The 20,283-nt window shown below is 34.1% G+C and overlaps 2 protein-coding genes across 5 annotated transcripts; one reads left to right on the top strand and one right to left on the bottom strand.

Annotated features, from left to right (window-relative positions):
* The first annotated feature begins 440 nt into the window (after positions 1–440).
* LOC18040223 (phosphatidate phosphatase PAH2) lies at positions 441–8,959 on the top strand. 4 transcript variants are annotated; one of them, XM_024183008.1, is made up of 12 exons: positions 444–2,696; positions 2,884–3,808; positions 4,420–4,724; positions 4,848–4,921; positions 6,050–6,134; positions 6,442–6,528; positions 6,644–6,716; positions 7,395–7,438; positions 7,643–7,771; positions 7,876–7,974; positions 8,292–8,440; positions 8,669–8,959. In XM_024183008.1, the coding sequence occupies exons 1-11, from the start codon at positions 1,386–1,388 to the stop codon at positions 8,346–8,348; spliced, it is 3,189 nt and encodes a 1,062-aa protein (XP_024038776.1). In that variant the 5' UTR covers positions 444–1,385; the 3' UTR covers positions 8,349–8,440; positions 8,669–8,959. The 4 variants fall into 4 exon arrangements, with proteins under 4 accessions (XP_024038777.1, XP_024038776.1, XP_024038775.1 ...); XM_024183007.1 differs by having other exon boundaries at positions 2,878–3,808; XM_006434730.2 differs by having other exon boundaries at positions 445–2,696; positions 2,905–3,808.
* A 3,764-nt stretch (positions 8,960–12,723) lies between these two features.
* LOC18040222 (polcalcin Che a 3) lies at positions 12,724–13,062 on the bottom strand. The gene has a single exon (XM_006434729.2). It carries the CDS (start codon positions 13,060–13,062, stop codon positions 12,724–12,726), a length of 339 nt encoding a protein of 112 aa, XP_006434792.1.
* Positions 13,063–20,283: the final 7,221 nt, after the last annotated feature.

The following is a 20,283-nucleotide window of genomic DNA, read 5'->3' as shown; positions in this document are numbered from 1 at the left end:
ATTTTATTAAATTTAATAAAATAAATATGATATAATTATTATTTTTAATAAATATGATATTATTTATTTTATTAAATATTATTTATTTATTTTATTAAATATTATTTATTTATTTAATTATGGGGATAAAATAAGAAGAGGGGGGAGTGGATTCCCACTCCCACCTCCCCCCATGGGAGTGGGAATCCCACTCTCCACTCCAAAATTAAGTGGGACCCACAAATTCCCACTCCCACTCCCACTCTCCCTTTTTTAAGGTAAGTAAACACTAGAGTGGGAGGAATCCACACTCCACACTCCTACTCCAAAAAGTAAACACTACGTATATGTGAAACAAGCGAGCAAAGTGGCACAGACTGGCAGTTTGGTTCCAACAATACACGAGTAGTTGTATCTAATAGTTGCGTACATTTACATATGTGCCACGGGCCTTCTAGGCAGTTGGTCCCACACTTTTCATCAACTAACATCTGTGCGTACGTGTCACCCGCTGTCATGCAAAAGCAAACTGCGTATGATAATCGCTTCATTGTTATCTCTCAACGTCACCAAAAGTTCGATACTTCTCTCTGTTGAGATCCCGCTGTCACCCCTTGACCGTTTCTGCGTTTCCATCTCCGGATCAGCTTCGCTCTTTCTTCGTAACAATTTGTTTAATCTTCAATTCTTGATCGTTCTTTTCCCTTGCGTACATTATAGAATGGTCAAAATAAAATAAAATTAAAATGTGGGATGTGGCGTGTGGCGTGTCTTTTTGTTTTTGTCTGCTAAGCCTGAGATTTAATTAAATGATTACGGTTTTGGCGCATTCGAATAATTAAATTCGAATATGCCTTTTCATTCATTTCACCAACGGCTGCTGTTCTGCTCCTCGTTCTCGGCGGTTGGCTTTTAATTTGGTTTGCTTGGTCATAAACCTTCCTCATCTGGGCTTTCTTTGTCAGAGCTCAAGGGGAGAGGCAGAACGGGAATTTTTTGAGCTGGGTTTGGTGACATGTATATGTTATTGTTTGTTTCATTTGAATTTCTGAGCATTGAACAATTTATGACTTTGGACGCTTTCTAACTTTCTTTTTATTCTCTGGGGGGAATATTGTCTCTCTATGATCTGTAGTTCTTCTGAGCTAAAAAAGGAACTATCTTGTGTTGTGATCAATTGGGTTGTTTATAAATGTTTTATTTGGAGGCCTTTTGATGTGGGGGTGTCATTGGAATTAAGTTCTGGAGATACTTGTAGAAGTTCTTTTACTATATTTGGTTCTTGTTTGACACCACTAAAGCGTCATAATTTTGTGGCAATGATCACTTATATTCACGAATTATGACTCAATATTGAGATTTTGTTACCTGGGGTGGTTGTGCTTGAGAAATTCGGATATACAACGATGTATACAGTAGGAAGGATAGGCAGCTATATCTCCCGGGGTGTGTATACTGTTTCCGCCCCCTTTCACCCATTTGGTGGAGCTGTAGATATCATTGTAGTGGAACAACCAGATGGGAGCTTCAAATCGTCCCCTTGGTATGTCCGGTTTGGAAAATTTCAAGGGGTCTTGAAGACAAAAGAGAAGGTAGTTACTATTAATGTTAATGGAGTTGATGCTAATTTTAACATGTATCTTGATCATAAAGGGGAAGCTTACTTTCTGAAGGAGGCTGATGTTGAAGAAGGGGAATCTGCATCATATCCCTCGTCTTCTGGTGATGAGGCAGATGGGCAACCCAATAATAGTAGGAGACTGATGAAGTCCCAGAATTGCAATTGTGATGCTGATAAGCTGGATTCAGCTGCCCATTTTGATGCCAGCAATAGGAAGATGTTGCCTAGGACTGCTTCCCAACGGGCCAGGATTCTTGGGCTTGTTTTGGGACGGAAATCATTTAAGGAGAGTAGGTATCAGAAGGGAGAGGGTGATATTGACTTGGTGAGGTTGAGTTCATTGGAACGTGCTGAGTTTGCAGCTGACCTCTTGGAGATGAAGTGGTCTACCAATCTGCCTTCAAGTATGTCCAGGAAAGAAAATGCTTCCCAGATTTTACCTCATGATGGTTTGGATAATATGGTAGCTAAAGATATTCAGGTTAATAATGAAGAAATCCATGTGGACTTGTCTGTGGATGATTACGAGCGAAATAGGAATGACCAATCAATACTTGATAAGGAATGTGGTTCCCAAAGTGAGCAAATGGCCAGCGGTTCTCACTTTAGCTCTAAGAATCTGGAGAATTTTGTCGAGGAATCTGGCATTGATGTATCTTGTCTAGGCAGTGTAGAACAAGTAGTTGAATCTTCTGCCTTGGATGAAAGTATTTTGGACGAAAACTCTTCAATTGTATCTGAACTATCAAGAACAATTGGTGAATTTGGGGTAGACAATGCTTATCTAGATGAGCATGAACAGCAGAGTTTTCCTGATGCAAAAATTCAATATGAGCTTGAAGCACATCAGGGAAAGCACTTTGATGATGAACAGGCTTGTGACAATAATGATGTTGCCTCATCAGGCTGTAGAATTTCCACTGAGGCTGGATCAGACCAGTCCTTTGTATACTGTGAATCATCAGAAACCTCTATTGTTGGGTTTGATGGTAGCAATGGAAAAAGTCCGGAGACAGTTTACCTTGCTAGTGGCAAATGTGGTGAAGTCCATGTTCATCTGGAAACTGTACATGTCACAACTGAGCTACTATCCAAGGTAAATGCTTTTCAATGGTTTGCAATATTATTCAACTAGAACTTTTGATCAATATATATTTTGAAAATAAGGAAATTTTTTCAACTTATTAAATACTGCAATATTATATTATGGTGAGTTCACTGCCATAATCTATGTTAGAAATAATGTTTTCATTTCATCCTTTTCTAATTTTCTTGAGACTGAGTTATTAGAAGGTCTTCATCAGGACACAGATGTTGTGCAAGCTGAAGAAATTGAATTGGAGAAAGAACCAGGGGAGGTATTGGAGAATCATTCTGATCAAGTGAATCAAGCTCCTCGTGTGCTTGAGCATATTGAGAAAGACCTTAAGGAGCCCCCAGAGGCACCCAAATCCTCTACACAAGTGCTTGGTGAGGAGTCAGTACTTTGTTCAATCAAGGAAGTTAATTCACAAAATAGTTGCTTAACGCCCATTGAAGTTCAAGAGGAGAAAGGTATTACTGATGCCCTCCAGTATTTGGAGTCTACTGATGAATCTCAAGAACTTTACAATGATAGTGTCCTAAAAAGGGCCATAGGTAATTCACCGTCTGATAGTTCAGAGGAAGAACAGTTCCTTTTCAGTGATCTCGATGAATTCAAACTCAGTAAGGATCAGGGTGTCGATTCAAGTTCACCAGATAGTGTAAAGAAGAGTGATGATCCATCATTTTCTGCGGAAGGCATTAAGGAAGTGAATGGGTCAGTCAACACAATTGATGAGTCATCTTCTTTGTCGGAGATGTCTGGTCTATATAACCTGTTGAATGATTTTGAAAACACAACAGATAAACTGGGAGCAATATCGGATCCCATTATTATTCATAAAAGTCATGGACCTGCTGAGGAAGTTGGGAGGCTGGCAGAATCTTTGCCAAATATGAGGTCTCTCTCTGTCAAATTAGATGCTCATGACCCTCATCATCCTCTAAGCCATTCACTGGACTCAAATTGCAAATCCTTGAATTGGATGTTGTTCAAGGAAAATTATTCTAGCTGCATGAAGTCAGATACTGACATAGAACTCCATTTGGCAGAGGAACGACCTATTATAGATGATATGCAATTCTCACAGGGGCAAAAAACTGTTTTTTCCACTCCTGCAGCTGGTAAGAAAATTTTAATATGCACTCGTATGTCATTTTATACTTTTGCCGGTTGAATGCACAGAAATGAGATAGTTCCAATTTTAAGTTTCTTTTGACCGTTGTTTAAATGTTCCTTATAGCTTGTGCAATATAATGTTAATGATTGTAAGTAAGATTTTGTCATTGCCTCCATATGGTAGAGTGTTTTCATTTCTAGCATAGGGAACTCCTGTGGATGCACCTGAGAACAAAATGAAAACATTTCATTTGTTTCTGGTTTGTAAGTGCTTTTTTCTTTTTTTCCTTTTTTCTTTTTTTGGGTTGGAAAACATAGATAGCCCCATCCTTTCAGCTATGCAGAGATATCTCTTTGTAAACACTTGGTCTATGAAGGTATGGGTTCTCCTGCAGTTTCTCAAGCATTCGATGCTGAAAAATTGGATATAGATAAATTTACATCTCTAGGTCCTGCAGTTTTAAAGAATGATTGGCTTGTTGTCAGAATGGGCGGCTTTTATCTTCATGGGATGTAGCTGCTCGTATTGATCTAGGGTTGATTGCATTTGAAATTAAAGAACTAGTTGAACCAGAGGGTATGATAGCTATTGACTAAGTTGAGAGATCTCTTGTAGGGAACCCTGCAAAAATTACTGTTTCCCCTGGTGGAAGCTGGAGGCTTTGGCCTTTCTTTAGAAGATCAAGATCCGGGAAAGCAATGCAGCCAGTCATTAGTGGTACTAAAAGTTCCGATACTGAAGTTGCTTCAGATAGCATCAATGACAGGGACGGAAATAGAAGTGTGTGCAAAACCAACATGGCGAAGAAGAAGATTAAGGTGCTAACTCCAACTTCTGAACAGCTGGCATCCTTGAATCTGAAGGAAGGAAAGAACAGTGTAACCTTTACATTCTCCACTGCGATGCTAGGCAAGCAGCAGGTCCCTTTTTTTCTTATTCCCCAGTGCTATTAGCTTAAGTTACATATATTTTAACAACCGAACTCTTCTGTTTTCTGGTTATTCTTTTGGTACTCACCTAATAGTACATTGCATTCCTTACAGGTTGATGCCAGAATATATTTGTGGAAATGGAACACACGTATAGTAATATCAGATGTGGATGGGACTATTACAAAGTAAGGTTTTCTAATTTTCTCTAATACAACAGAGTTGTTTCTCATATTTTATCTTAATCAAGTAGAGAACTGCTAGGCAATCTATACATCCTGGATTTAGTTTGTATAGGAAAGTGCTGCCTTTCCTTCCTTTCGAAGGGCAAAGTCAGAGATTCAGCCCACAGAGAGGGAAGTTATGCATAGGAAATGGGCTCATTTGTGGATTGATCTGGAGAGGAAAAGGGATAAACTGAAATTTTTAGATATATGTATGTTAAAAGTATCAAGTTCAATTTTGAACTTGCCACTCAGCTAGTTTAGGTAGTGAAGACTGAACCTCAAGTGTTGTTTTTGGACCTGCTACCATACTCGGGTTATTGAAGCCTGAAAATGGCGCTCTGTATGTATGTTAAAAGTATCCACAAGTAACTATAAAATTGAACTTGCCACTCAGCTAGTTTAGATGGTGAAGACTGAACTTCAATGTTGTTTTTGGATTTGCTAGCTTAGGCAGTGTAGTCTGATGGAAGTAGATCCCAAATCTTGTTATTGGATCTGCTTCTATGGTTGAAGAGGACAACCCATGGGCAAGGTTTGGCATTAGTCCTTTAATTGAGAATAAAAAGTCCCCTACTAAATTTTACCAGATGGGATGAAACAATAAAGTGATATGGTGGCAGGCTGTACCCTTGACTATTCTAAACCTTAGCTTATAGAGCCCTAGAAAGGTTTACTATGACCAAGATATCTAATTGCCCTGCCTGTGGTGCACGTAGGTAATGTTTCTGCATCATAGTTGTCAGACTTTTATATATGTATATTTTATATCATTTTTTTCCATAATTTCCATGCTCTAGAATTAGCTTGTAAAGGAAGTAAGTTTATGGTGTTTCTGACCTTTCTATCGATCTAAATTTTAAGTCTTAGAACTTGGTGATGCCTGTTTCTGAATCAATTCTTCTGGTTGTCTATAGTTCTGCTCTTGGCTCTATGAGGGCTGGAGTCAAACTCTCATCACTTAACTTTCTCCACTCAGTAAATTATTGTAGTCGGTCTTGATCTGATTTTTTTTTTTAGTACTTTCTTTGGTGAAGACTGTGATTTTTTCTGAATTATTTTAACACTGTTTATCACACATTCTTGTGACAGATCCGACGTTCTGGGTCAGTTCATGCCTTTGGTTGGGGTAGATTGGTCACAGACAGGCGTTGCACATTTATTTTCTGCTATTAAGGTTTGTGGCATTTCCATCTTGTATTTTTATTTCAGCTTTTGAGTGATTGGCGCTATATCATAGCCATTGACTCTAAACTGCACAAGAAGACTATTCTGATGGGTGCAACCAACACAATCTAATGGAAAGCTGCGTCTTTTAGATCTCTACTATTCACAATGATTTAATAAATTTTACTAGCTATAAGGTGCTCTGGTCCCATTCTGCATTTCAGATTCTTAAAAAGCCAAAATGCCCCACATGCATGCAATGTGAGTAATGTCTAGGGACAACATCAGTTTTTCTGAATGAACCAAGTTTGTTGCAGGAAAATGGGTATCAATTGCTTTTCCTCAGTGCACGTGCGATTGTGCAAGCTTATCACACTAGAAGATTCCTATTTACCCTGAAGCAGGTGAAATATACTAAGCTTAATTTTTGTTTTGATTTGAGAAATTCAGAATCAAGATAGTCTAATATTATGATATTTTCATTTATTTGTTAACAAATGTGCGTTCTAAAATTTGCAGGATGGAAAGGCTTTACCTGATGGGCCCGTTGTTATTTCACCTGATGGACTATTTCCATCTCTATTTCGAGAAGGTAACTGCATTTATGGAACTCATGCATTAGTTGATTTTTCCCTCCTTTTTGGCTGAATTAGACAGAATTGGCTTTGTATTTGCCAGTTAATTTCTTGTATCTCATTATATCCATTTAGATGTGTTGGGCATAGTTGCATTTCTTTTGATCCTACCAAATCCTGCAGGGACAGGTTGCACTGATGTAAAACATTAGGCCCCTAGCTCCTAAGAGAGGAAATTTCTTCCATGGATAAGAATTTTCACTCTTTGCTTCCTCACGTTTGGCAAAGATACTATGAATTTATTGTTTTATTCAGTTCTAGTTTGGCAGGAAATATTGAAACTTAAGCAGTGTTTTTTGTTTTGGTTGTTTTCCCCACTTAAATTTTCTAAACTTGCTGACAGATTTGTGAGATGCTCATTGCTCTCCATCACTGTATAATTCTACATAGAGAAGTAATTTTTGGATTTTGTGGGTGTCAGTTTGTTCAACTCTTGAGGTTTGACGTTCAAAACCCAGTCACACTAAGATTGGGAAGGGTTTTGGTTTACATTAAAATAATATTTAATTTCTTTTTTTCCCCCTAAAAAAATTTATTTGACCTTTTTGTGCATATCTTGAATTGGTTGCAATTCATTGTCAAACTCTATCGGGACCGTAACATGTACAATTATTTATTTATTTATTTTTTGGCAGTTATAAGAAGGGCTCCTCATGAATTCAAGATAGCGTGCTTAGAGGTTAGTTTCCTTGGTATTAACTATTGCATATTTTTATTTTCATATTCCACATATGAAACTCCTCCAGTCTGATGTCATTGCTGCCGTGTAGACAACTAATGAGGTTTCTGCTTCTGCTGTACATAACTGATGATTGTTCGGATGCTCCATGTAAACCAATCAAGTCCATTATCTTTAAATGTTTGTAATTCATTTTAAATCCAGGATATCAAGGCATTGTTTCCTTCTGATTGCAACCCATTCTATGCTGGTTTTGGGAACAGAGACACTGATGAAATCAGCTATCTTAAGGTTGGAATCCCAAGAGGAAAGATCTTTATTATTAATCCCAAGGTAATTTAAGACCTCTGTGCTTAAAAGATGAAAAAACCTCCGTGCCTTAGATACTGGCAAATTGTATGCCAAATGTTCCTTCTGATGGGTTTCAACATTTGCAGGGTGAGGTTGTTGTGAATCATCGTGTTGACAGTAAAACATATAGTTCAATTCATGCGCTTGTTCATGGCATGTTTCCGCACACAACTTCCACAGAGCAGGTTTTTTTCTGCATTTTTTTTTTCTTTGCTCAATTCTAGGCTTGTTTTATTTCAGGTGTTCTGTTCTAAAATAAGGCACTACATCAGAGATCAAAATTGTTTTCAATGGTCCATTTTCTTTATTCCTTTCTTGTTTATGTTTAGAAATTGGTACTGGACTACAGGGCTATATATAAACATATCAGTTCCCAGATCATCTAGCCTCAGCATCTGTATCTGTTAGATGTCAGCTTAGTTTTGTCTGAATATTCAGGTTTCATTGATTGTTCTGTGGAGTGCTGATATTTTTATTAATTTATGTATTCTTCGTTCAACAGGAGGATTTTAATCAATGGAATTACTGGAAACTGCCGCCTCCAAACATTGATGTTTGAAGGTTTTTAGTTGCGTCCTAGATGGTATTGCCCGACTGTCCTGATATGGAGGGGGATGGGTGTTGCCCAATGCTTGTTCTGGAACTTTTGAGGTGCGTTTCAATTTCAACTAAGCAGTTTCATTTGAACCTAGTTACATTTTCCCATTGGTGGAACCTTTTCGGGAATTATATTGATGTTTTTCCTAGAAGAAGTAAAGGAAAATAAAACTTATCAAATAATAAGTTTGCAAAGGTCGTGGCCTCACAATCTCTCTGTGCTGAAGTTTAGCATCATTTTCTTCGTTTTCTCTTTAATTGTGTTGCTTTGGCAAATTACAGGCTACATGTGGCCAAGGCTGATGGCGAGAACTCCTTGTTGATTGCTGGTTAGCTGGGTTGGTTGATTTATTGGTTGCTTGGAGGTCTTGTTTCAAAATTTATATAAAAAATAGTGTGATTGATTCGTCGCATGTATATGCCGCTCCAAATTCCAGTTAGATTGTAGGGTGTTCATGTCATATCATGTTTGACGCCGTAATAGTTCTATAGGAATGTTAGTAACACTCAAAATGTATATTTGATTTTTAATGTAGATAATTTTTCATCGGTCAAGTGATGAGTTGGTGGTCAGCCCCTTTCTCCAATGGTGTAGACTGTAGATCATTTTGTTTGTTGGGAGTCTTGGAGATGACAATGAAAAAGCGCTTGAAAACAGTTTTGGACCTAACAAAATTTCTGCTTTTCCGCTGCTCCGCCCCCATTTATCCTTACCCAATAGTCTAAGGTGAAAAATAATCTTAATCGAGGGTAAAAAAAAAAGTCCAATGGTTAGTCACGTTCTCAACTCTCTCAACATTATTGCAAAAACCGGTTCAAGTCCCCATAATAAGGACAGATGTTTTTCTCTCTAATACTAACGAGAATAAAAAAAATTTTTAATTACACTTAAATGAATTTTTTTATTTGTATTATATGTAATTAAAATTCTCAATAAACCCTAGATTGTAAAATATCACTGCGGTGATGCTGTCGCATGATATCCTCGTCATACTAAGTTTCGTCATTTAATTTAATAGTCCTGCTCAAATAAAGAAGCAAATTAAAGCGTAAAGATTCTTATTCTGAAATCAGAAGCTAATAAGGGACACTTGCCTGATGCTTCGCAACAGATTGAAAAGGAATAAAGATTTTATGATTTACATCCACAAGGATAAAGTAAAAGGATTGGCAGAAAAGTTAAAAAGAATTCCATTCTTTTAACTATACAAACTCAGTAACAGAATTTTTGTATTTTATTTTTGCATCATTAGCTTAAAGGCATGGCGCGGACTTACATTTATCGTATTTATACTAAACAAGCTAAATATCATCATAATATATACAAAAGGGAAAAAAAAAAAAAAAAGGAAGTAATTCCAACTCCATTCTTTTCAAGTTCTTGTAGTCTCTTGCGGTTCTGGTGCCCTCAAAACTTGATGCAGTTTATAGTGAAACCTAGTCCTGTGGTAAAAATTACAAATTGAAAATTGTTACTCATCTTAATTTAAAACAAATACCGTGAAGTCTTATTAATGTATGATCTCAAAATAAGTCATTAAGCTAAGGCAAATACGTACGGAAATCGAAAATTTGAGGCTTCCTGGAAAGTGGAAACATTTTTGTGATTTTCGAAGTGAAAAAAATGATGTGTTTGTTAATTGTCAACGGGGTGAATAATTTAAATTTTTTTTTTTTTTTGGGGGTGAAGGGAAACGCATTTAATAAAATAAAAAATGAAAAAAGTTCTATAAACCGCGCCGCATGTATCCTTAAAAGCTTAATTGCGGGGGGAAAAAATTAATAAGAGATTCAAGTTCCTTAATATAACACATTGTATAATCATACTTGTATAATCAACTTGGATCATAACTCGCATTATCTTTCAGGATAATACAAAGTATGCCCCCTGGAAATGATAAGATCATAAGTGATCATCGATTTTATCCGATTCAAGAAGTTACACTCTATAAGTATATTGCCCGAGCTGCGCAAGGAAAATTTAATACAACGAATCCTCATAAAAAAATCTCTAGTCATAGTCATAATTTAGTATAATTCGTGCAGCATCTACAAAGCAGTCCAAATTTTAGTAAGAGAATGATAATTGATAAGGAGGAATAAGCCGGTGGAAATGTGTACACATGCATTGTCGAATGGTTATGCCATCACCCCTTAACTGATTATATATAACTGTGTTAGATATACGCCTATAGTTATTTTTATGCAGAAGTCCATGATTTTTTACTACTGAGACAGATAACTAAAAGAATATATACATGGATCCAGGAAAAGTCTAACATAAGAATAATGATAGGGTAACAAATTGTTTCTACAAATTATATAGTTACGCTCGTGTAGATCACGTGGTATTTTCATTCAATTAATTATTGTTATACTTTCAACAAATGGTTTATATATAGCTCCAGTATTATTACCAGACTAGCTGCAAGTGTATCTAGATTTCCAATTATAAAATTTTATCTCCAACTTATTTTTGTCTTGTTTGGAATTGAGGTGTTGTACTTTATAAGTTGCAGCTGCTGTGAAAAAAAAAACTATAAGTATAAAATAAAAATTAATATTATGTAGTAAATATAATTTTGACAAAATTAGTAAATATATAATAGATTTTTCATTATACAAGTGTTAAAAAAAAATCAACTTACTTTCCAAATTACAGCAGTTAGTGTTTATTAACACTTTAATATTGTACCTTTTAAGATATAACTACCCAACCTCAATCATAATCAAGCCTTTTATCAACCAAAACATATAACAAAGTTGTGAAAAGAATTCAGATGTGACTTGCAGAATACGAATTTCATCTTCTTAAGCAAAGAATGATAGGATTCCAATTTTTTTTTTAGTTATCCGCATGGTGTTCTATATTCTTTGTTTTTATGATGAAAGATAATATTTTGTGATAATTGCTAGTCCACAAAGATCGGCATACGAATCAGAATCAATCTAGGGAAAATGCTTGTCCATTTCTTCTTTGATAGTTATATATAAAATAAACTGATGGAGAATGGTGCATTTTTTTAAGTTCTCCTCTTGAAAAGCAAGATGAGAAAAGCATTCGATTTGAAAGAGTATACGTAGACCAACTTCTTGTAGACAAGAGGAGCCTGGATTAGACATTGTGATTGTAAGGGTCCAAATTCTATAGAGCTAAACTTTTCGGGGTTAAAGTTAAAAAAGAGTGTTTAGTTATTGGGTTAATGAGTTAATTTATTGAACTCTAATAGTGACTGTTGTTCGAGAGACAATCATGTATTGACTGGGAATAATTCTTGAATTAAATGTGTAGGTAACTCAATCTCAACCATCCGCTAGCTTTTTAAGCGCTATAGTACTACACCTTAAAGAAAATTAATTTTATTTATTGACTTTTAACTCAGACCTACAGAATAGAGTTATTTTATTTTTTATGATTAAACCCCTGCAGCTTTGACAGTTTTTTTTTTTTTACCACTTCAAGACTTTCTTTAATCTTTCTAAACATCAGCCTCTAATTTTCTCCAACAACTTATGAAAACAATCCGCATCCAACAAATATAATTTTTTTTTTATTCGACCCTGGAACTTTGACAATTTTATTTATAACTCCAAGACTTTCTTTAATCTTTCTAGACATCCACCTCTAATTTTCTCTTCCAACTTCTGGGACAATCCGCATCCAACAAATATAATTTTTTGGGATTCAACCCTACAACTTTGAGAATTTTTATTTATTACCCCAAGTTTACTCTGAAGACTGTTGGCCCCTAAATTTGGAGGTGACAAAGATTCAATTAGACAATGAACGAGAAATTACGAAAGATTCTATGACTACGAGATGGTACTTTCCAAGAATTTCTCTAGAAACAGATTAATAAGACAGAGATTTATTTGCAAGACTGAGCTATTTATAGTATTTATAAGACTCAGCTATATTTGCTAAGTGCGCGCAGGACGCGGTTGCTTATGGTATATATGTACAAAGTAAAGCTAAGTTCAACAGTAAAAACATGTTTACTTGCTACCTCGAGTTTCTTCGCTCAAGTTTAAATATAAATTACATATAGTTTATTATATGCACAGAGATACAGTAACAGTACAAACAAAAGGAAAACAAAAAGGAAAACGAAAACTACTGAGAGAGAGAGAGAGAGAGAGAGAGCGAGGTGTAGAAGAAGTCAAGAAACGAAAGATATTCATAGCCCTAGCTAGCTCTACTGATCTTACCGGGGATTCAGATATATAGAATATCAATCCCAGTTTAGTAATTACTGCATGCTATATGCTATTTAAGCTAGCTGTTAAATAAAAAGATATGTAATTGAGGTAGAGATGTCTTGCTAGCTGAATTAGGATCAAGCGAGAGCATAGCCACGTTTGATAACATACTTGACAAGCTCGCGAAGCTCGTCCTCGTTAATGCATCCATCCCCGTTAGCATCGGCATGGCGTAGCGCTCGCCAAGCTCTCCAAGCCGGGAAAGTAGAACCAAGGCTTTTGAAGGCGTCTTGAAGCTCTTGTTTGGTAAGACGGCCATCTCCATCAGTATCGTAGCGCCTAAGCCAAGCCATCAACTGCTCTTCATTTACGCTCTCATTTAAGCTCACTTTTGCATTCTTATTATTATCACTTGTCGGAACCAACGTCCTATAGCAATCTTTAGGTATGCCTTTATTTTTGTGCCTATATGCCATTTCTTTAATGAAGAAGGAAGAAGATAGTAATAATTACAACTATATATTCAGTTCTCGTTTTACTTTTGTGCTGCAGTTTGAATTTATATGCAGACAACAGTTTATATATACATTTGGCATTCTTAAGTTTGATCTCCTTAACCGATAAGCCAAAGGGGTTTTCTTTATTCTCTTGGTCAAGGAGAATAATTTGAACTTTAGTTTTTTTATATTTTTTCTGGATAGATGCAATCTATTACAAAAAGAGGCCAAATCCTTTCATTGACATATGTACTCTACTTGGATACAGTGGACCAGGAGCATTTGATTTTGATACGCCGGGAAAGCAAATTTCAGAGTAACATGCATCATTGATCTTCCCTCCATCGTCGGTGCGATTCCAAGGAAAGGCGGTCAGAATATGCTATCGTATTGGCTAGACGGCCACGCTTGGTGTTTGTTATTTGTCGTTAGATTTGGACCAGATAAAGGTCAGTTAAGCTTAGGCCACTTGAACACAAATTTATTATCCGTTAATAATTGACAATAATTAGCCAGACATCAGAAAGAAAAAGATATCAAATATATGTCCTAAAGCGGTTGGAATCCCCTCCAAACTTTTTTATTTTCTATTTTGGTCTATATTAAAGATCTAGTAGCAAATTGTATGCCTAAAATTCTATATTATCTAAAATTCTATATTATCCTTTTTACCTAACAAGCTCATATTCTATTCATTATGAGCTACTTATCAACTTATTCTTTATCAATTTATTCTTTGCCCAAAACCACCCCCCCCCCATCCACCACCTTAATTAAAAGAATAACATATTAAATTATCATATGTTACTTAATTTAATAATTTTATGTGTCTGCAAACTAATTTGACATGTTATATATATGATTGCCACTTGCATTTTATATTACTATTCGTCGATTTCCTTAAAAATGAGAGCATGTGGCAATGAAACAATATTGCCACCTCAATTTATACTAATCAAGTTAGTATAAAAATTTATACCTGTACCATTACTCATCAAACTAAAATTTTCATTGTACATTTTCAGCCTTAGTCCTTGAAGAAAGTGATAATTATATAAGAAAAAAAGAACTTTCACTCTTGAAATTTTTAAGTGCTACAAAACCACATATTTATTTATAAATATGAAAGACAAAATAAGTGATAATGGTCACAGTTCTTCTTATATTTGTTTACGATAATGACTATGGTTCTTTTCATATTTGCATAACGTATATATAATCATACCCATTCTTGCAATGTTTGTAAGTGGAAATGTTTATGATTAAGAAAATCTCTAAATGGAGAAAGTCTTAGTGGTGTGGACACACCAGGTCATCATACAATCACCTAACAACTTAATATCATTAAGTATAAACTATGTAATTATGATGATTTCGAAGTTAGTCGTAATATCAATACTTGCAGAAGACGAAAAAAATGGTACAAATTAAACTACTTTGAACATTTAAACGTAATTTCTACTCTGTTTAACAAAAGAGAAAAGACCATGTAGAATAAAAGGACACGGCATAGTTCATACACGTTTGCCGCGGAAAAACCCTGAAAACGGAAGATAAGTAGAATGACAATTTACATTCCCAGCCACCTGGTTCTGCAAACAAAAAAAAAACATTGAGGTGATAGTTATCTATTTCTTGGCATATAATCGTGTTTGACAAAACATTTAACAGGGACATCGAACTCTGCCTCCTTATGTGCCCATCTCCGTTTAAATCAGCATAACAACGACATCGCCAAGCTCTCCAATCTGGGAGTCTTGAACCAAGGCTGTCAAAGGAGTCCTTAAGCTCTTGATTGCTAAGCCGCCCATCTCCGTCAGTGTCGTATCGCAGGAACACACTTTTCAAATGCTCTTCAGTTAAGCTGACTTTAACTTGTGCATAATTCTTGTCGATGAACCAAAGCCAATTCCTTGGACAATTTTTGCGTATTCCTTTAGTTTGACTAATGACAAGGATCGATATGTCTAATGCAGGAGCATGCTTATGTTGATCCCGTCGTCCCGACAAGTATGACAGTTATTTTTCGGGGTATTGTTTGGTGCAATTTCGTCATGTATGCTATGAGATAAATTGTGTTTATTGTGGAATTATGTCATATGATTATGTATCAGCACTACTTTATTTTTATGTATATAAATTATATCCACTCACTGAAGCACTATGTCACGGGATGAATATATTGTGTAGTAAGCCGTGCAGCACATAGACAACTTATAACACAAAAGTTGTTAAGTAAGCCTATTGAACTTTTCAAACTAGTTAAGTAAGGATGCTTGTGAGAAAGCTAGAGAGAAGATAGCAATATGACTAAAAAGAATTTTATTACTCGTAAGAGAGAACATAAGAGAGCTTTACAAAGTATGCTTGAGTTGCTTGTGCAAGGTGTGTGTTGTGTGTGGTGTGGTGGTGAGCAAGATGGCAAGTGTTATATCCTATTTATAGAGTGGCTTGCCTAGGTCTAGAGTCTTCCACACAACTTGTGCAACTTGCCTAAATATACTTTAGGTTCTAGGATACATAAGTGTAGAATTGTCTAGATATTTACAAGTGATTTTGAGTTGTAGAGAATTTTAGAATCGGGCCGGACTTGTTCACTTTGGCTCGTGAATTTGGGTTGTTTACTTATTTAGTGCGCTAATTGTATGAACTATTCCACTACTGAGTCGGCCCTACTGCTCTTCTACTGAGCGTACCCATGCTCGCCAATTTAGCCTCCGTTGGTGGTAAATTTGAACGACCCATGACAACAAGCTTATTGTTTCCCTATTTACCCAATTTCTTGTTTCTGTAGGATTTCTCGTAGTTCAATTTATGATAAGATAAGGTTCAACCACAACATGAATTGCTATATATTTTACATTTTGAGCATGTTTATGACTATATACATATATTTTAAATGTATGCATGTAAAGTGAGATATATATGAAGTATGCAATTTTGATTATGTTGAGACAAAGATGCTCTTTATATGTTTTTAATAGAGGCTGAGACCAATTTTATATATTCATGGACTAAATTATGTTTGAGCTTTAGATACAAGCATGAGATAGATATTATAGTGATTGTCGCATGATTTGCCTTGGATCCTACAGAAAGATAGGGTGGATTGAGTGAATATATTCAGAGTTGAAGGATATGTATGTAAAATTATAGCTATAAGAGTTACCTTCCTAGATATATCATATATACATGTATAGTTTTTGGTTCCATCTCACAAATGTAAAGGCTCTTCTTAATCTTCCAAAAGAGAAGGAATTCTACAATATATTAGATATAGCATATCAAGCATACCCAAATCCTTTTTTTGATATATGCTACCCTTTTTTTCTTTAGAATCACCAAAATAGTACCTCTCTTATTTAGCAAACTTACTGTGCCTTCAGTTTAGTTTTAAATTCAACAGATCTCTGTTGAACAACTCGATTAATATAACTTTTTTTTTAATAGAAAAATTTGACAATTATAATATGAGTGGATTTTAACATTAATTTTAAAGTCAGAAAATAGTAAGGAGCTTTTAGTAGATTTTAAATCACAACGAAAAAAGAGTTAATATCGGCGAATAAGAGAGGGATTTTGGCTGTTTTTGTTGAAAAGTCTGCACCGAATCCAATTTTCACATGCATATGGTTAGCAACTTTTTGACTATAATTGCATGTGCTTTCTAGCTCTTCACCAAAGACACACCGAAGCCATTAAAATTGAAAATGACCAAGATTTTTTTTCATGCATTCATACTGTAAGCTTTGCCTATAAATAGAGGAGCATAATGTATTTCTAAATCATCCAAAAATTGTGAGATTTAAGAGCATAGCAAGTGATCTCTCCAAGAGTTTAGAGAGAGTGTTTCCTTGGGTACTAAGAGGATCCAATTGGGTGTATTGAGTTATTGAGTTTTAAGAGTTTTTTTCACTTTTGTAAACTCCTATTTGTTAGTAAAATTATATTCCAGTCTTTGTCCGTTGATGTAGGCATTACGTTGAATCACTTAAATTATTGTGTCTTATTTTTTTTGCATTTATTTGTCACATTTATATTTCGCCAAAAGTCACAGTCATCATAATATTGGTAATTACTCAACACTTGCTTTCGCAACAGTTTTTTCATCCCAAAAGAGATGCAAATATCAGTATAATATGCATGGATAGACTACCATATTGGTTGATTCTAAGCAAAAGAGAAAGTTGGATTATAAAATGGTATCATTTTGCCTGTAAAACTACGCAAAACATGTATAAAAAGAAAGTTGGATTATAAATGGCATCGTTATGTATTTATCCTTCGTGTCTTGATCAAAAGGCGTCAATTTGTTCAGCCCATTTTCAGAAACTTTGCTCGATCTCACATATTGAGATGCTTTTCACCCAGGGCAACTTGGAAATGAAAATTTCAATCAAGATCGTGACTAGTTTTTTCTTTTTGTTAGGCTTCATTCACAGATTTGTCAATAGTTTGCAAATTTTAGGAAACAAGGTTTGGATTGCAATTAATATATATATATATATATGACGTACGTATGATGGGGTATTATTGTAAATTGCCGTCTGTTATTATCATTTTATTGTCAAATTTTGCATCTCAATATTGTATAAGTAGACAATTACTCTTTAAATATTAATGTGAATTGATTAAAATATAATGTTCTTGCGTACTATGTTTTCAAATTGTTTTTGAAACGAGATCCCTATACAAATTATTGAAGACAAGTGGGCAATTGGGCATATTGGAAGTGATTTAGGACCTAATTTACCCGAAGATGTTTGAGTGTGGGACAAATTTAATCTCTGATTTACAGTGACCTTATACTGTTGGTGTGATTTGATCGAAAAAGTATATTCGATGCTCGAGAGGTAATATTAAACCATTTTCATTTATATTCGACAGGTATTGTTATTTATCACACCATGATCAAACATAAATATGGCCATTCAACACATAAATTGATTATATAACATGTATGTATAAATTAAAATTAGTCAATCTGTATGGTAAAAGATTACATTTAATATCCAATATCATAAAATTTTTGGTTAATTTTTTTACACCACTTCTAAAATTAGGTAATTAAACATTTAATTATAAATGATCAAACTAATAAAAACAATATATGTGAGGGACCTTTCTTATATTGAGATAAGTATATATAGACACTCAATTAAGTCATATGATTTAATAGCGTAGTTATATTGACTCTATTAAATTATATAGTTTAATAACGTGTCTGCATTAAAGAAAAATAAGGGCACCTGCACGAAAGGGGAACTAAAAGTGGGGGCGCAACTAATTTGGTAATTGGTACAAAATCAAAGATTGGCAGGGACACAGGTGAAGACTCAAGATACTAAACAGTAAACACAGCATGTATGACTAGGGGTGGGCATGGGTTGGTTTGGGTTGGATTTTAAGTCAATCCAAACCAAACCATAAAAATTTGGATCCAACCCAAACCAACCCAAATATTTTTAACCCAAACCAAACCAAACAATTTGGGTTTGGTTTGAATTTTATTATCAAAATAATTTTTATTTTAATAAAATTTAATTATATCAAAATTATAATAATTATTAATTGTTATTAATTATTAAATTGATATTAAAATATAAAAAATATAGTGGATAAAAATTATAAATTTTACAATAACTTAATCATTAAATTAAAGAATACTAGAAAATCAAAATAAAGTTTAATCACAAAAATTATTATTTCTCAATAAATAAGAACGTACACTTTAATAATAAACTTTCACAAACATGACATTAACAATCTAATAATAAATTTTGCCACTTGTTATTTATTTAATTATGCAATATTTGTTTTTATTTATCGTTTTGGTAGTTTTGTGTTATGTTGTTTACTTATATGTTTAATTTTAGGGAGATTGCCAGTTTCCCCCTATAGTAATCAACATATATTATTTTTCCCCCTTCTGTTTTTATAATGGCCAAAAACCCCCCTAATAGTATAAGTTTACAATATTACCCTTATTTTCAACTACTTTTTTATTTATATTTATTATAAATTAAATAAATCACATGAATAGAAACTAAATAAAAAATAAAGCATTAAAAATAAGAAATATATGTTTTAATATGAACAAAAAAATTAATAATAAAAATTTTTTATACTTATTTATTTTGTGAAAATTTTCTTATAATAAATATATAAGAAAATTATTAGTCAAATGATAAAAAAATTATTATAAGAAAACTTGAATGACAAATAAAAATTTATTATAAGATAAATAATAAAATATTTTACCTATACTTTTTACATTTAATTTTAAAATATTACAAAATATTTATTATAAGAAAATGTTCACAAAATAAATAATTACAAGAAAAAATTTTATTATTAATTTTTTTGTTCATATCAAAACATATATTTCTTGTTTTAATACTTAATATGGGCATTACATTCAATTATTGACCAAAAATTAGCCGCCATCTAGCATATCGGACCCAGTCCAAGCCGAGTCATTATTGATCATTAGTAGAGTCTCCTGCTCTTTCTATGATGATCCTTCCATGTGGGAGGAATTATTTTTGTAAATAAGAAAAAAAATTATGTTATTTACAACAATATTTATTTAATTTAAATTTATTTTTACTGTTATTTTCATTTTCTAACTGTTGACAATTGATCACGCCGTAAAAAATTTAATGGTGGCCTTTCACTTATTTGTTTTCATTTATTCTGTTTTCATTTATTTCATTTGAAAAATTTGAGTGTTGGGGTTTTGGCCATAACCCATGGGTAAACCATACCCAAACAATAATGAAATGGTTTCCTACATAAAACCCACATCTAACCCATTTGCATGATTTACCCAACCCAAACCATTTAATTTGGTTTGAGTTTGGATAAACCCATGGGTTGTGGGTTTATGCCCACCCCTATGTATGACCAAAAAGTTGTAGCTTAAAATTCAGTATACTTCTATGGAACTGAAGATATTCTCTCTCTAACTTTTGATATATACAAAGGATAATGTTATAAAGTGGATATCTAAATCTAACTAATTCCCACTTTCCAAAAATAAAGGCAGAGTCGAAAGATAAGTTTGAAATTTTAGCGGTGAGATTAAATTTAAAACGATAACTTTTGCAATAAATACCTGGATAATATATGTGATGTTAAGAATCTAATGGCGCATATCTTCATTTAGATAAAAAAAAATCTTCTTGAGAAGAGACGTGA

Source organism: Citrus clementina, unplaced genomic scaffold, assembly GCF_000493195.1.
Source record: "Citrus clementina cultivar Clemenules unplaced genomic scaffold, Citrus_clementina_v1.0 scaffold_5, whole genome shotgun sequence".
Taxonomy (NCBI): domain Eukaryota; kingdom Viridiplantae; phylum Streptophyta; class Magnoliopsida; order Sapindales; family Rutaceae; genus Citrus; species Citrus x clementina.
The sequence above is the reverse complement of the archived record's forward strand: the minus strand, read 5'-3'. Positions and strand labels throughout refer to the sequence as shown.